General features: G+C 35.8%; 1 protein-coding gene across 4 annotated transcripts in view; it reads right to left on the bottom strand.

The window, feature by feature from the left end:
• The window catches only part of CTDSPL2 (CTD small phosphatase like 2), an 83,717-nt gene that overhangs the window by 21,256 nt on the left and 43,915 nt on the right, over nucleotides 1–18,546 (bottom strand). For 3 of the 4 annotated variants that reach the window (XM_049613534.1, XM_049613538.1, XM_049613535.1), the window contains exons 3-8: nucleotides 14,868–15,006; nucleotides 13,153–13,302; nucleotides 7,022–7,237; nucleotides 2,902–2,980; nucleotides 2,459–2,570; nucleotides 204–290 (exon numbers count right to left, since the gene is read on the bottom strand). In XM_049613534.1, the coding sequence (XP_049469491.1) occupies nucleotides 204–290; nucleotides 2,459–2,570; nucleotides 2,902–2,980; nucleotides 7,022–7,237; nucleotides 13,153–13,302; nucleotides 14,868–15,006 (783 nt within the window). The remainder of the gene's footprint in view (nucleotides 1–203; nucleotides 291–2,458; nucleotides 2,571–2,901; nucleotides 2,981–7,021; nucleotides 7,238–13,152; nucleotides 13,303–14,867; nucleotides 15,007–18,546) is intronic. The other variant, XM_049613536.1, reaches the window with a different exon arrangement.

Raw genomic sequence — 18,546 nt, 5'->3', positions numbered from 1 at the left:
TTCACGTTTTGGGTAACATTTAATGTTTTATGTAATTATTTAGCATGATGCTACTTTGTGTTAATAAATCAGTAATATATTGATGAAACTCATTAGGAAAAAAACACATTAAATTTTACACACACAAAATTACAAAAGATTTCTTGGTTCAGAACATTATCTAACAGGCCAAAAAAAGAAGTTAAAAAATTTTTTTTAATTACCTGATAAATGACATCTTGGAAAAGGACTGGAAAAGTAAGTGCTGCATCTTCTAGCTCATTTAGACTACAGTGTACTAGTGTTTCATCCTTAAAATAAAAAACACATACTGAATAAACCAAGATACTAAAAGAAATTTCAAATGATAATTTTATGTACCCATGATCACCAAAAACATTTATTAAAGTACTCATTCATACGTGGGATTTTATATTTATCATATTGCTGTGTGTGGCACAGCAATTTGGGATAGAATTTTCTAAGCCACTGGTTCTCACGTATGGTCCCTTGACCAGCAAGAAGTATCACCACCTTCTGGGTTAGAAAGGCAAATAACTAGTTAGAAATGCAAATTCTCCAGCTCCACTTACGATAATTCAAAAACTTCAGAAGGGGGTGAAGGAGAGAGGAGCTCAGCAATCCATATTTTAATAAACCCTTTATGTGACTCCAATGAATGCTCAAGTTTGAGAACCACTGCTCTGAGTTCTGCACTTGCCAACTTTCTGATAAGTATAATCCATACTCCTTTTATTTAACAAATAACAAATGAAAGTTTAGAATCTAATTATTTTTAAAATTACATATATTCTATTCACATAGCTCCTTATCCTTAAATCTTTTATAAAGACTTCTATTTTATAAAATGGATGTCTTAGTATCTGTTGAATACGTTTCAGACATAAACATGATTTAACTAAATTAGCAGTCAATGAAGACTTCTCATCTTTGATCACCAAACTGTTTTCTCATTAAGAGGATAAGAAGGTGAGGATCATTCAATCTAAGATATGTGCAAATATTCATATTTCTTAAATACCGAATACAAATAGGAGGTCTATTTGTAGTTAAATGACAAAATGCTTTCTTTTAAAAAGCTGCCAGTGACTACCCCCAAAATTTTTCAATGCATTTAAAATGAATTAAAATGAAACACAAATGTTCATACCTTGTGATTCCACATCTTATTAGCTGGAGTGTTTCTTTTAACCTAAAGTTAACTCTGGGGAGGCAAAGAGCAAAAAATACTCTAGATATGCCTCATTTTCTTTTAATAGCATATCAGACTACACATTTCAAGGTACTGTCTTATCATCTTAAAAAAAAAAACCAGTATCCTCTTTCCTACAATTGAATAACTAATTCTACTACTTCATTTACACACTATCTAAATTTTGATCATTCTTCATTTACTTTTATAAAATTATTCATTTATGCTCAGCCAATTCCTAGCTTTCCTTCTCTATTTACCTTTAAACTGGATTAAAAATTATATGGTCAAACTTGCTATGATGACCATATCAACTCCTAACACAAAAATCTAGCAAAATCTTTTTTCAGTTTTTCCACTAACTTGCACATCACATCTAAACTACTCATAATCAGTTTCAAAATTTTTCTCTTTATACTTATCTTCTAATAAATACCTTAATACTTAGGACCTCTGAATACCTCTCTTACACCTCTTTGGCTAGGCAAAGGCTAAGGTGGTGAACTCTCAAAAAAGAACTATACATCCTAGTTAAGATTTAAAATAATGATCTTTTCCTCAAGAAAAAAATTTTATGAGAAGTAAACCACATCTCCAATTATAGGATACCAGTAACAAAGGCTAAATAATAAATTGTTTCCAGTATTATATAAGAGGTAGATGTTCATTTTTCAAAGCTCTTTTGGTATCCTAAAACATAAATTTTTAACATACCAAGAAAACATATCAAAGGTTTTATTAGCATTCAGAGCTCATGCTTTGGGGAGTCTATTAATAAAGTTATTGATATTAGACAATACACAAAAATAAGAACAGGAAAAGAACTATAATCTTGCATAAAGTTAACTCATTGGGACACAGATAATATTTGGTCCTTCAGGGAAACATAATCCTAACCACGACCCCCTTCCCTCCCCCCCCAAAAAAGGTGAAATCAAATTATATTTCATTAAGCATGAAATCAAATAATAATTTATTGGGAAATTTTTCAAAAAAAATCACAAGGGTTCCAGAAATATGGGGGAAAGAACCAATTTAAATACAAAAATGAAAGCCTAACTTATTTTCAAAGAGTACCTGATACCAACCAAATGTGGATCCTGGCATTATACTATACTTCAAATAAAAACATTTCAGAACATCTTGGACATGTTTAGTAAATGTGTAAGCCTATTCATTCAATTGTATCCTTTTAGTTATTTTCAGCTAGTATTTTAAAAAATAAATTTAACTTACTTTCCCTACCTCTATAGATAATATACTTACCAGGTCTAAAACTAGGGAGAATTCTGGTGTGCTTCTTGTTTTCAATGGAAGAGCAGGTTTCCTATTTAGCTGTTCTTCTGTCAGTGGTGGAACATGTTTGATGAAATAATACCTATAGATCAAATTTTTTTAAAAATCTCAACATTTCTATTTTTTATAAATAATATTAAACATATTACTAAATTCAGCTCATATTTAAATCTTTTTAAAATAAATCTTCAATTAAATAATATCCATTTAACCTAGTAAACCAAACCTATGAAACATAAATAAAACTGAAAATATATAAATTAGTACTTCAGTAACCCAGTAAAATTATTAATACCTAAGGGTCACATGTTCTTTGCAATATACCACTGAGCCATCCTTCCACACACACACTTTCATTCTGCTCCAAGAGCGAAAGGAAAATAAAAGACAAAAAAAAACCACAAAAAACTCACGGGTCAAATACTTCCCAGTCTTCTTCATAGGTGGCCTCTGCATGAGCTGACGAATAACCACTATCTGGAGTTACTGGTGCTATTTAATAAAAGGAAAAACAATATGTTAGTTTTAACTCACTATGAGTATACATTTTTACTGATTTTATATAAGATTTTCCTGACCCCTTCTGTATTTTAGGTTAAAGATATGACAGAAATAACTTGTAAACAGTATTTCAAAGCAAATTTCTTAACATATTTCTTAACACAAATTTCTTAACTCCAGAAGCAAAGGAAAAAACTGCCATTACAGATAAAATGGCAAGCTAGATCATGGCTAGTAGAATTAAAATCCCTAATAGCAAAGAAAAAATTTACTACTTATTGCTAGAAAAATATACTCCACCAAACTTCAATTTCTAACTGAATGGCGTCTATATGTGTAACCATAAAAACTTCATGCTGCCTCTTGCAGCAGTAACATTTTTCAAAGTACCTTGTACATACATAGGAAGTCAATATATATGTGTGGCAATAGACCCAAAGGTAGTTTTTAACCTGAGATCTATGAACATTCTTTAAGAGGTTCATGAACCCCCCTTGTGCACTTATGTTGTATGTACATTTTCCCAGGAACCTCAAGGCTATCTAAAATCTTTTAAAAGTTAAGAAATGCTGTTCTATTTAGAAACCACTGTTTCAGGGGAGGCTTTATTTTACTTCTAATTTACAAGCAACCTAAAAATAATCATGAAGCAATTCTATATGCCATGACACATGGTCCAGTATATGTTTAAGCTAAAATTCTATCAACTGACAGAGCTTTAGAAATTATGCTGGAAGGGGCACCTAGCTTGCTAAGTCAGAAGAATGTAGGACTCTTGATCTCAGGGTCTTAAGCTTGAGATCCACAATGGGTGTAGAGATTACGTAAATAAATAAAAAACCTTGCTGGGAATTTTCTAAGACAATAATTACAACTTAAATTCAAGAAGACAAAAGATAATATTATTAGTCAGAGGTAATGTTTTAGACAAAAGCTTAAGTTGGATGCTACAGACTGAATGTTTGTGTCCTCCCAAAATGGTATTTGGAGGTGAAGACTTTAGGATGTCATGAAGTCATTAGGGGGGAGCCCTCATGAATAGGATCAGTGCCCTTATAAAAGAGACTCCAGGGACACCTAGGTGGCTCAGTTGGTTAAGCGTCCAATTTGGACTCAGGTCATGATCTCGTGGTTTGTGAATTCAAGCTCCACATCAAACTCTCTGCTGTCAGTGCGGAGCCCCTTTGGATCCTTTGTCTCTCTCTCTCTCTCTCACTCTCTCAAAAACAAACAATGGGGCGCCTGGATGGCTCAGTCGGTTAAGCGTCCAACTTTGGCTCAGGTCATGATCTTATGGTTCATGAGTTCAAGCCCCGCATCAGGCTCTGTGCAGATAGCTCAAAGCCTGGAGCCTACTTGGAATTCAGTGTCTCCCACTCTTTCTGCCCCTCTCCCACTCATTCTCTTCCCAACCCCCTCTCTCTCTCAAAAATAAACATTAAAAATTTCTTTAAATTATAAAAAAAATAAACATTACAGAAAAAACAAAAACAAAAAACAGAGACTCCAGAGAACTCACATAGCTTCTGCCATGTGAGGATGCATGAGAAGACAGTTGTCTATGAACCTGAAAGCAGGCCCTTAACCAGGTCCTGAGTTTGCTGGCACTTTGATCTTGGATTTCCAAGCCTCCTAAACTGTGAGAAATAAATTTCTGCTGTGTATACACCACCTAGTCTATGGTAGTTTGTTACAGTAGCCCAAAAGGACTAAAATAGTGGAACACGGTAAAAACTGCTGTAATCTGTCTATAGGAATGGAATATTGGTGGATAATAGTCTTCAGGACAAAAAGAAATCATTTTTGCTATTATGATATATTAATTTCTTATGTATGAATTACCTTGTAACATAGTATGTTCAGTGAATGACAGATGTAAATAATAATTTTTGTCCATCTGTAATAACTTTATGCCAATGACAGTTCATTAGCACAAGGGTTAATAGAAAAATATAACTTCTAACCACTTCTGTTTCAAATTCCTGTTAACCTCAGAAAAAGGGAGAAAGGAAGTAATATTTGAGAGCCTTCATGCTAAGCATTTTTCTTCTTTCATCCCATTTAGCCTTTAAAACCGTGAATTATTATTACCTTTTAAAGCTAAGAAAACTGACTCAAGTGAGCTTAAATTGTCTAAAGTCACAAAGCTAAGTAAATGGTAGAGCCAGCCTCCTTCTGTCTTGTTCTCTTTGGCTTAGTTCTTAAGGAAAAGTAACAATCTTTGTCACTCATACTCATCTTTTAAGATCAGCAAAAATTGTACTTCTCTCCTGTCATGATACTCCCAGAGTAAATATAATATGCCACCTCATTATTTTGCTCATTTATTTTGTAACAGCACTCACCACACTGTACAGTAATTTTTGTGTATACCTGGCTCATCAATTAGATCATTCACTCTTCAGGGTCAAGAAGCATTATCTTATTCATCTTCATAAACAATGCCCATCACAAAAAATAGATGTTCAATAAATGTTAGGGGACTAAATGAATGAATGAATGAGACAACAGGACTAAATTTTCCTTTTCCCCTCTAGAAATCACTATGGTTATAGAAATCCCTTCTCCATTTTCATAGTTGTCAGGGAAAAAAAAAATACAGCAGCACAAAAATATAGAACAAACATCAAACACGAGGCCCAAAGCCCTGGACTTAGTCTACTTTACAATTCACTAGCTTAAACATTGGCAAAGTAATGAGCATAAAATGACAGGTCAAGAGTAGGTTCATTTGCAAGTCTTAACCACCCAAAATGAACTATGTGCACCATACTGATTTGCTTGTCAGATTCAATATTATTCTTAAATTACAACATTATAATTTAACATTACAGATATTAACATTACAGAGCCCAGTCTTTTATTCAACCAAGTTAAAATAAATCTTTCCTATTTTATGTCACTTTTCATATTGGTATGACTAGGTTGCACTATATAGAAATTTCTTAATTGTATGCATTTTTTCTTTAAATGTTTTCAGCTGTTTGGATTGTAGTTTTTCAAGTTTCTCCTTTATATTCAAGGGAAGAACATTATTCTACTTCCTTACACCAAACTACATTTCTGAACCAATACATATGTGCAAATGCCTGGCATTATAAGAAATAAACAAATCTAAGAGTGCCTGGGTGGCTGTTGGTTAAGGGTCTGACTCCTTGATTTCAGCTCAGGTCACAATCTCATGGTTTGTAAGATTGAGCCACACATCAGGCTCTGTGCAACTTGCTTGGGATTCCCTCTCTCCCTCTCTCTCTGCCCCTCCCCTGCTCATGCTTTCTTTCTCTCTCTCTCTCTCTCTCTCTCTAAATAAAAAAATAAACATGAAAAAAAAAATTTTTTAATCTAAAATAAAAGCCTAAGATCTTGTCCCTCTGAGAAACGATGACCGTCCTCAATTTTATTTCTGCTTTTAAGTATGATGGAACAGTTTCATCTTTTAGCTTTATGCATCTGTATACCACAACCCTCAGACGTAATAAATTCTGATCTCATGTGTTCTACATTTCCATGACAAGTGGCTCAGGGACCAAACAATTACGTTAGGCTTTTATAAGGATCCAGAATTAGGCTGCAGTTTGAATACAGGGCAAGATCTAGGAACAGAAGCTTCTTGGGGGGGGGAGGGGGGGGTGCGGATGTCATCTATATATGCAACAAATCCAAAGGTGTAAGGCTGCCGTTAGGTAGGGACTTCAGACTTAAGGGTCTGAGACTGGGTGCAATTACAATAAATATACTCATAAATATACTCATAAACATGAGCATCTATTTCGCTATTTGTGTTCAATTTCTCTAACTAGTAAGATCAGTACAAATAATTAAACTGTAAAATGATTAATTCTCAATCAACACAACCTTCTAAAAACTTTCAATTTCAAAATGACTATATATCTGGGAGAAAGTTTTATTTTCGATTTTAATTGTCTTATGTTCAAGGAAGAAAAACATATGCATTTGACATTAAATAAAAATAAATAAATACCGTATTTTTCTAAATTCATGAAGATGCATAAGAAAAGGAATTTTCTTCACCTGTAAGGGGTGGGATATCACGATTAACTGTTTCTTCTGCTTCTTCTAAACCATTATTTATCGATGGTCTCACTTGAACTGCTTGATTTGAGTAAGCTGCTCCATTAGTTGATGTCGTAGTACTGGTAGTGATCTCATCCACCTGTTCCATATCAAGTTGTTTTACTATCTCTTCAGCTTCCACAGCCTGTCCTGGGGAATCAGATCCTGATGTTCCTATAATTAAGATTCAGTGTACTCACAACCATCATTTAAAAAATCAAAAGGGAGTGGCAGGATAGGATAGATGTTTTTAAGGGTACAAACTTATATAGCAAGCAAACATAAGCCCTAGAGACCTAAGGCACAATAGAGTGCAGACAACAATATTGTATTATAATCCTCAAACTTGCTGACACTAGAATTATTCCAACCACTAAAAAGAAAGGATAATTATGTAATGTGATAGAGGTGCTAATTATTGCTACATGGCAATCATATTAAAATATATAAATGTATCAAATCAACATGTTATACCCTTAAATTTACATAATGTTGTATATCAAATATATTTTAATAAAGGGTTTTTTTTAAATGCTTATTTATTTTGAGAGAGAGTGTGAGCGAGTAGGGGAGGGGCAGAGAGAGAGGGAGAGAAAGAATCCCAAGCAGACTCTGTACTGTCAGCACAGAGCCCCACACGGGGCCTGATCCCACAAACTGAAATCATGACATGAGCCAAAATCAAGAGCTGGCTGACTGACTCAACCACCCAGGTGCCCCTCAAATATATTTTAATAAAACTAAAATTAAATATTGAAAAATAAACTCATAAATATTTAGAAAAACTAAATGCAACAGACATAGAGCTGATGATCACTGTTTAGTGAGTCTCTTCTAGATATTTCAAATAATGAGGAATAAAGACTATTACATGCTATAGCGCTATTGGTGAACAAAATTTTTCTTTAGAGTGTTTGGTTTAGAAACATCCAGCTATACAGACAGTCATAATTTAGAACTTTAAAAAATTTTTATTGAGACATAATGGACATACAACATTGTGTAAGTTTTAGGTGTATGTGCTAATTTAACACATCTATATATTGCATTATGGTTACCAACCTAGTATTAGCTAATACCTCTATCCTGCCACATCGTTATCATTTTTTGTGGTGAGAAAATCTAAGATCTAGTCTCTATGCAACTTCAAAGTATACAACGCAGTATTGTTGATTACAGAATTTCTTTTCAATAAAGCAAATACCATTTATTAAGTGTCTACTATGAGCTAGGCAGTGTGTGTGTGTGTGTGTGTGTGTGTGTGTGTGTGTGTGTGTGTGTATTTTTCATTATCCTCAAATCAGTCCAGTACTAAGTAAGCATCCTAGCCACTGTGGACAGAGGTAGTTATCCAAGAATGAGCTGTTACCCTAACCATCAGAACATTTTTATTCAGAGACACAAGAACAATTTCCTAACACTATTCCATCTCAGTAACAAAGACTGAAGTAAGTTTCCTAATCATACTCAGCCACAACCTAAATGACCCTGCTACCCAATTCTTCTTCCACGATGAGATGACCCCAACTCTATTTCTTTATGGAATCCTCCAAATGTCATTTTCAAAAACAAAATCAACCTCCCATACTCTCAATTTTCTCAGACAACATTCCTTCTCCCTGAAAGCTTTAAATGTGACTTATTTCCAAAAAATCTCTTCCTGATACCTTTCCCCTCAAAGCTCTTTATTCTTCCATACTCAACATACTAAATGAATCAGAATTCATTTATTCCATTGCTGCCACCAAATCACTGGTTTTCTATTAACTACAAAAATCCTTCCTCCTTTGAGACTGATGGCACCTAGCTTTGTAGTTCTTCTTTATCCCCACTGCTGTCCTCTACCAACTGTTGCCAGCATCCTCTCTCAACCAGACGAATTTAACACCTAGCTACCAGTTTAAAGCTCTATGAAACACCTGCTGGTTGTTACTACAGGGGATGTCAATGACTCATCCCTAAGACTAATCAAAGGTCTTGCGCTCTTAAGCTCCATCTTCATACACGCTGCTCTCTTTAGCAAGTACCATGACCATAACCTGGACATTCACAGTAAGAAACTGTTCATCTCTGAAAACTAAAGTTCAGATGTATCAATCCACTACCACAACTTCCTAACCTTTTAATTACCTATTTCATATTCCCATTACATGTGACCTTCATGTTTGATAAAGGCCAGTCTCATTCCAAACAATTCCTTAACAGCCCCTCCCCCACCCTTCTCATCTAGTCAGACTGCATGGTATATCACTTAATACACTCACAAGCCAGCAGCTTCAGTATTCTTGCTCCCTCGTCTTTCAAATGTCGCCCATCATAGAAATCTCTCTTGAATCAATGTAACTTACAGGCTTACTGGATTATGTATGTATTTCTTTTAATTATACCCAACAACAAACATTCTAAACCTTCACTGTTCTCTTCAGTCCCCGCCACCAGGAATCTCAGCACATGGCACCATCTCCTCCTTCAAAGAAAAAGTAACTTACCAAAAACCAACTTCTGCCCATTTATTTCCGCACACACCTTCACAGCTTCTTTCCTTTAGCACTAGAGAAAAATATCTCTTTTCCCTCTCTTCTCCATTCTAATCCTTCTACTATCTGTTCCCATAATCTCATCATTGTCAGCAGACTCCAGAAACTTTCTTCATTAGTTATTTTCCCTCTGTTTTCAACCTCTTCCTATTAGACTCCTCTCTGAGGCTTAAAAACATGCTGGTCTCTCACAAAGAGAAACCACTCGAGACTTGGTAACCTCTCTAATTTTATAGTCAAGTAGTTCATAACAGTAACCTACATTTGCTGCTTCCTTTCTTACTCCCATTTTACTCTTTTAACCCAAATGTGTTAGGCTTCCAACTCCAGCCACTCTCCTGAAACTGTTCTGGCAAAAGAAACCAATAACTTAGGGTGCCTGGGTGGCTCAGTTGTTTAAGCGTCCAACTTCGGCTCAGGTCATGATCTTGTGGTCCATGAGTTTGAGTCCTGTGTCAGGCTCTGTGCTGACAGTTCAGAGCCTGGAGCCTGCTTCAGAGTCTGTGTCTCCCCTCTTTCAGTCCTCCCCCACTAACACTCTTGCTCTCAAAAAATAAACAAACAAACAAATAAACATACATTAAAAAAAAAAAAAAAAGAAACCAGTAACTTTGTAATTGCCAGGCTCAGCAGTCTCTTTTCAATACTCATTTCCTTTCCTTCAATCTTTATAATTGTTTGACCCTGGGTTTTGATATTCTCTTTTCCTTTGGCTTCTATGACACAAAATCTCCTGGCTTCTTCCATGTCTTTGTTGCTTTCTTTTACTTTGTCCAGTCCTTAAATATATTCCAAGATCTTAGTTTGCTGAACATTTACTCCATTAGTTTCAAATGATACCTATAAGCTGGTAATATAATAGTCTACTGCTTAAACCCAGGTTTCTAAGCTCCACACAAGAAGGACAAATGGCTACCAGATATTTTTATTTGGTTGTTTCATAGCATCTCAAACTCAGTATGGCCCACCTATCTCCTATAACCTAACCTCTCTTGAAAAAATAACCTTGTGTCATCTTAATCTCTGGTCTCTTTCACCTCCAATCTGTGCTCAAAATTTGTCTACTCTATATCTCTGATCCTTCTTCTTTTCTCTAATATCATAGTTAAGGCTACATGAAGTCTCATGTGGACTACAAGTCTACTAATTGTTTTCCCCCAACACAACCTTTTTAGAATGTAGCTGACACATTGTGATTTTTAGAAAACAAAAATCTGTTCATTTTACTCACCAGTTTAAAACCTTTCAGTCATCCCCCACCAAGGATAAAATTCAAATATCTTACCATGTTAGTTTTGATCTGCCATCTTTGTAACTATCTTAACCATCCTGTGCACTCCTCAAATCCAATGGTCTATCTGTAACTAACTAATTTCAGTTTCTCAAACACACTATGCCTTTGCTCACACTGCTCATTCTACCTGGAATACCCTTTACCACCTTTCAAGATTCAGCTTTTCTATAAAGACTATTGTGAGATGTCAGAATATAGAACCATTCCATCCTATGAATACCATACTACCCCATACCTCTATCAGTGCACTTATAAAAATTTATTATACCTATTTATAGATCTCTCTCCCTCTTGTAAAAAATTAAGCTCCTTGAGCACAGGGACCATGGATGTGTTAAATATCCTTGAATCTCTAGCGATTAATACAATGGCCAGGACACAGCAGATACTCAAATGAATGACATGAAATCTTCAAATCGCCCCTGCCCCATATTTAAGTATAATTATCCTCTCTCACAGACAAAGAGGCTCAAGAATTTAAAGAACTAGACCAAGGTAACACAGCTAAAGAGGCAGAGCCAGGAGGAGGAGGAGGAGGAGGAGGAGGAGGAGGAGGAGGAGGATTTGTTGTTGTTGAGAGAAAGGGGCAGAGAGAAGAGAGGGGGAGGGGGAGGGAGAAGGGGGGAGAGGGAGAGAGAGAGAGAGAGAGAGAGAGAGAGAGAGAGAGAGAGGTGGGGCTCATGTTTACTGGCTCAAGCTCACCCAAAGTGGGGCTCAAGGTCACCCAAAGTGGAACATGTGCTCACCCAAGCAGGGCCCAAGCTCATAACTGTGAGATCATGACCTGAACCGAAGTGAGATGCTTAATGACTGAGCCACCCAGGCACCCGGCAGAGCTGAAATTTTAAGACAATTTTCTCTAATTCCAAAGCCCATTCTTTTCCCACTACACCAGCTATTTCCAAAGTTGGTCTATGGGGCACTAGTTTCATAAGATGTTAACAGATGTTCCACAAAAAAGGGTTCACTGGATCATACATGTCTAGGAAACATGGGGTTAAACAAAGTTAAAGGTAGTTTTTTGTTTTATTTCTACTATAGGACTTCACAGTCCTTTTAAATGTGCTAACATACATTATTTTCATCCCCCAGAGCATCTAGATTTTATAGTGCACTATTCTGCACTATTTTATTCTGCACTATTTTAAAAATCGTATTATCATCCAGAAACATATTCAAATTAGAATTTAAATAATCAGGCAACAAGCATTTAATGGCTATTTTCCATATGCCCCATACTATCAAACAACATGGTGGATGCAAAAATAAAGACAAGATCTCCTGCCCTCACATAAAGACTAAATTATCATTTATGAAATTAACAATTATTCATAAAAAAAGAACACTAGCTATCTTTTTTTAAAATATGCCAGGGGCACCTAGATGGCTCAGTCAGTTAAGCGTCCAACTTTGGCTCAGGTCATGATCTCATGGTTTGTGAGTTTGAACCCTGTTGTCAGGTTCTGTGCTGACAGCTCAGAGCCTGGAGCCTGCTTCAGATTCTGTGTCTCTCTCTCTCTGCCCCTCTCCTACTCACACTCTGTCTCTCTCAAAAATAAATAAACATTAAAAAAATTTTTAAGAAAAACAAAAAACAAAAATAAAATGCTAGGGCTGGGAGGGAGGCGGGGGGGGGGCACCTGGGTGGCTCAGTTGATTAAGTATCTGACTCTTGATCTCAGGGTCGTGAGTTCAAGCCTCTCACATTGCGCTCAGTGCTGGGTGTGGAGCCTAAAAAAAATGCTGGGCAACAATCCAAATTTCTTTTGCAAAGGCATTTCATTTGAATTAGAGTAGTTTTTACTAAATATCCAAATTAATGACCCCTATGGGGAAAAATCAAGCAAACGAAAAATAAAAATAAAATGTGTTACAAAAAATGACCTACTTTCAGCTCACTTAAATATTCAACAAATTCTACTTTACTGATCTAGAATATTGAAAATGTTTCTGGATTCTCTCCTATACATAGTAAGTATCATAAAAATCATTTTCCTTCCAGCTCAGAGTTTATCATCTAGCTTTTCGGAGAGTGAAAGTAGAGTTCATGCACTTCAACAGAGTTAAACATAACCTACATGTATTTCAGTCCGTTAAAAAAAAAACAGTCTTTTAGGAGCTGTGTATTTTTAATGAGGCTGAAAACAAACTAAGATGCTCACAAAATACTCCAGTAAAATCAAACAGATCTCTTGAAAAACCAGGAAAACTAATTTTTAAACCCAGATTATGGTTTATGGGTAATAGTTTATACTTACCATTTTTATTTGCTGGTGAAAAAAAGTTGAAGACAGGAGAAAATATGGTCCCCAACAATGTAGTCCTTGGAGGACTGCCAGAGGAAGGATTATCTTCTAATTTTCCATTTTGTTTTACATGTTGATTTGTCACTTCATAACTACCAGCTTCTAAGGCAAAAAAAAAAAAAAAAAAAAAAAAGTTGCAATCTAGAAAACATGACTTTGAGAAATGTGTTTTAAACAATTCATTAGGAAAATATTTTTTCCCTTAAAATACTTCATAAAAACTGATGAACACTAATGTTAAGAAAGCTTTACTTAAAAAAATCCTGAGGTAAATCAAATGATCTTTACAACAAATTTATTTATTTATAATGTTTTATAACTGCTACAAAACACATTTACATCTAGAAGTATATATATAGACTGAAGTTTCTAGTATGTAGACTATAGGCTTCCACAGTGTAACAGAAAATGAAATAAACTCTTTGTAAGTAAAGCAAGTTACAACAAAATGAAATAAACTCTTTGTAAGTAAAGCAAGTTACAACATCAAAAACACAAATGCAAGACTGTGTCTTTATTTACATTTTGGGATGCTGCCTACTTCATAAAACCGACCCTCCAGTTTCTTACTAATGAATAACAGCTAAATAAATAGCGGCAACATATATATACTGAAGCAGAAGACTATGCATAGTATATAGCAAAAATTACTTATGTACATACCGAGGCACCATTTCAGAGTGGTTAAGAAAAACAGGTTTTTTGTCTTTTGTTTTTTTAGATTCTTAATAAAAATGTTTCATGGGTTTTGGAAAATAAACAATAAAAATAAATTCATACAAATGTGTTTTGATTAATCATCCTTGACCTTTCACAACTTTACTTGGTATCTACCCACATTTCTTTCTTTCTTTGCTGCTATAGCTCTTTTCTTTTTCCCTAATAGTTCAAAATTTAGAGATACAATATTGAATTGAGAGGAAAGAGGGAAGGTATTCTTGCTGTTGTGTTTAAAACGCAGCACCCCATGCTCTAAAGTGGTGTTCTTTATACCTTCCTCTGTTTGTCCTTCTTGTTTTTCTCCTTCTTTTGGACTTGGGGAGCTTCTCAGCAATACTATAACAGACTGACCTAGAACAAGATTTATCAACAGCAGCACTACTGACTTGGGGCTGGACAATTCTTTATTATGGGAGGATGCCCTGTGCATTGTAGGATGTTTAGCAGCATCCCTAACCTCCACCTGCTAGATGCAAGTAGCAATCCCACCATAGGTTGTGACAACCAAAAAGGTCTCTAGACATTAACAAACATCCCCTAGGGACAAAACAACCCCTCATTAAGAATCACTGCCCCTGAGTGATCCAAGACCCCTCTGAGCTGAAGTTCCATGATCCAGAAACAAATTCTTTGTACTTATTTCAGTAAATTAAGTCACAATTATTACTGCTTTAAGAAATGAATTTATTAGAGGTCAAAAATGTTGTTCTGTATGCATTTTCATGATAAATAGTATAAAGCCAGTTGTTCTGCCTTTGTCATTTTAATTCATCAAAGTATATTTATATGAGGTAATTTTTATTTCATTTCATGCTAATACTTAATACAAAGGAGATTACAAAATAAGGCAAAAATTACACACATTCAATTTTTAAAAACAGAAAAGAAACACGTCAGGTGAAATTTCTGCTTAGACCTAATAGAAGAATATCTAAATATTAACAAACCTCCATTTACTTGACTTTTCCGTCTTACTCGAGATATCTGTTTGTTAGGCTTTTCTCCTGCTCTTGGTGTTGATGTGATCAAATTATTATCTATATCACGTTCAATCCTACTCCGTTTTGAAGGATTTTCTCTCTCTTCCTTAAGATATGAGGAAAAAAACATGCATTGAGCATAGGCATTCTGCCTTACAGGTTACACTTATAAAATATGGTATGTACCCCCCCTGTTCACTGCAGCTTAATTTACAATAGCCAACAGAAACAACTTAAGAGTCCATCTATTGATGAATGGATAAAGAATACATGGTGTGTGTATGTATATATACATATATAAATATCAAATTATGTTGTACACGGAAACTAATGACTAATGAGGTATATCAATTATACCTCAATCTTTTTTTTTTTATTTTTTTTTAACGTTTTATTTATTTTTGAGACAGTGAGAGACAGAGCATGAACAGGGGAGGGTCAGAGAGAGGGAGACACAGAATCTGAAACAGGGTCCAGGCTCTGAGCTGTCAGCACAGAGCCCGACGCGGGGCTTGAACTCAGGGACCAAGAGATCATGACCTGAGCTGAAGTCGCCCGCTTAACCGACTGAGCCACCCAGGCGCCCCTCAATCTTTAAAAAAGGTACAATATGTGTAATATATTTTCCTGTTTTCACATGCAGGAGAAACAAAATAGAATTATATAATATCCAAAAGTGGGAAAAAACAAAGTAAAAATTTGACAATGTTGTAGGGGTGCTTATTAATGCACTTAAAATACACAAATATAATTACAGCATTCTCAATTCAGATCCTTTCCCCAATGTCCATTACACTGTCTGTGCTACTGAAACACTCGAATTGTAAGATGTGCTCTGAATTTTCAGCAATACTCCCCTACTCTTAGATTTGTCCAAAAGAACAGTGGTTGTTTCCGTGAACACTCAGGGTAAGAAACAGAACCTCACTGGAATTTGTTGGCATATCACATATTACCAAAATAACAAGGCTTGCCAATGCCACACCCAATGCCAACCTCAATTCTTTAAATGCCCAAATTAACACTAAGGAGTTTACTCCTTAATGAAGCTCTCTATTCGTTTCCTTATATGGGGCAAATCTACACCACCAGTGTACATTGTTTTTGCGATATTATTGACTAAAAGAGTATACCTTCAAGTAATACCTGATTTGTCTTCACTTGTACATCTATCTTTCTCATTTGTAAAATTTTTCTAGAGTCATCGACCACATGAGCGATTTTCTTACATTACTGTAATACTGACCTATAATCCCTTGCTGTATTTTTTATTTTTTAGTAATCTTTTTTTTTCTTTAATCTTTATTTATTTTTGAGAGACAGACAGCGTGTGAGCAGGGGAGGAGCAGAGAGAGAGGGAGACACAGAATCAGAAGCAGGATCCAGGCTCCGAGCTGTCAGCACAGAGCCCGACGCAGGGCATGAACTCATGAACTGTGAGATCATGACCTGAGCCGGAGTCGGACGCTCAACCGACCAAGCCACCCAGGCGCCCCTTATTTTTTAGTAATCTTAATCTCTACACCCAATGTGGGGCTCAAAACCCCAAGATCAAGAATCACATGCTCTACCGACTAAGCTAGCCAGGTGCCCCAATTCCTTGCTGTTTTAATGAGACTACCTGAAACCTTTTGGTAAGGATGAGATTAGAGATTCTTAAACCTATATTAAATATAATTTATATGTATAATCAACATTCTTATTCAACAGGAGTAAGAATTCTCTACTCATACTGAATATTTGTACTTAATGTTTTTATACCACAGTAAATAATATGCTACTATGCATTTTTTAAAGGTTGAATATTATTTTATTTCTGAAACAAACCTTGGTATTGTAAATGAACACAATTACAATTTCCTATTTGGATGAAAAGAGAACAAAGACACTGTCAAAATATATCAGTCCATATCATACCACATAGAATTTTACTTTTACTCAGTAGTTTTGCTAATTTTAGGTAGCTCCATTACAACAGTATGTCTATTATAGCACAAAATAACACTTCAGTGATCTACAACAAAATTCTTCATATGTTTACTATTTATCATTCCCCTGCATGTTTAAAAGATGAACAGGGAAGCCTCATATCCCAAATATGGGAGCTCCATTGCCAGAAAACAGAACTCTCTTCATAAAGTCCTTCAAGAACAGAAATAACACCACAAAGCCAACAAGACTAAGCTCCAGCATCTTCTTAAAGAAGTCTCTTAGTACATCTGCTATAACATAAATACTTACATTCTGAAAACCCTGCATTCTGCAACACTAAAAATAACAAGGCTTAAGGAAAAAATCAGTCAATGCCCCGTTAACTCTGTAACCATAGCACCAACAAAAACAATGATTGGGACACCTCCAGAGATAACTTGGACACCCCAGTGAGGCAGCTAACAGCAGCTGAAATGCTACCTCAGGGCTTAATAAAAGGTAATAAAAACAGAAGGAGAAACAAGGGCTTATGGGAGCTGAGAGGAGCTTTAAGCCAGTAGGGCAAAGATGGACACAAAAGGAAATGCAAACTGCCACGTGAGAAATGTCTCTGCTAGATCACAGTGTACCTCTCTAGGAGGCAACCCCCCATTGCTAATTATCACTTCTAATTAAAAACTGTGTGTGTGTCTGTGTGTGGGGCTTTTGTTTCTGTAGCAGCTGAATTGAAAGTTTTTTACTTTCCTGATGAAATATAAAATTCAACTCCCATTACTCAGGATCCCCTTGTCCAGTTCAGGAAAAAATCATGTATAAAGCAATACATCACCCATGTTATACTGACACTATTCCCCTATTTACCAATAGTCTAAGCTAGCTGATACTGTGGAACTACATGTTTATTGTAGCAGAAGAGACGATACTGTGGTCAATTAAAAATACATATAGTATTTTTGCATACATAAAGTATGTAAATACATACAGAAAGTAAAAATATTTTAGCTTACATCTCTAAGGAGGAAGAGGAAGCCATTTTTTTTTAAGTTCATTTATTTTGAGAGAGACAGACACAGTGTGAGTGAGAGAGGGGCAAAGAGAGAGGGAGACAGAGAATCCCAAACGGGCTCTGTAGTGCCAGAGCGGAGCCCAACTCCAGGCTCAAACCCATGAAACCATGAGATCATGACCTGACCCAACACCAAGAGTCAGATGCTTAACTGACTGAGCCATCCACCAGGAAGGTAGTATTCTTAAATCTCTGAATCCCAAGGGAAACACACAGAACTAAAGAGGCAACAAAAACTCAAGGTCAAAATAACAGCAAAAACAAGGGGACAGGCTATCTCCCTTAAATTCTAAGCAGATGAAGACAAACCAACAGCCACCATACCTGAATGCCCACATGCACTAGTGTAGAATAAAGGGATCAACAAGGTATGTGACACACCTGAGAACAAGAGAAGCCCAAAACAGCTAAAAGGTAGGTATTCAATGTAAAGCATGGCAGGTCAATGTTAAGACAGGGGAAAAAGTTGTGCCCAATCTAATAGCAAAGGGGTCCATGGTGAGAATGAAACAACAGCTCCTATGAACTCCTAAAACTGACCAACTAAGGCTCTCTTCTAGAACAGGGCTCCACACTAAGGGGAAACTGCTGGGAATGGAATCAAAATTGAGTAGCAAAGAAACAAAAGAAAAGAAGAAAAGCGAAGTT

This window comes from Panthera uncia (assembly GCF_023721935.1).
Source record: "Panthera uncia isolate 11264 chromosome B3 unlocalized genomic scaffold, Puncia_PCG_1.0 HiC_scaffold_1, whole genome shotgun sequence".
NCBI lineage: Eukaryota > Metazoa > Chordata > Mammalia > Carnivora > Felidae > Panthera > Panthera uncia.
This window is presented reverse-complemented; position numbering and strand designations above follow the sequence as displayed.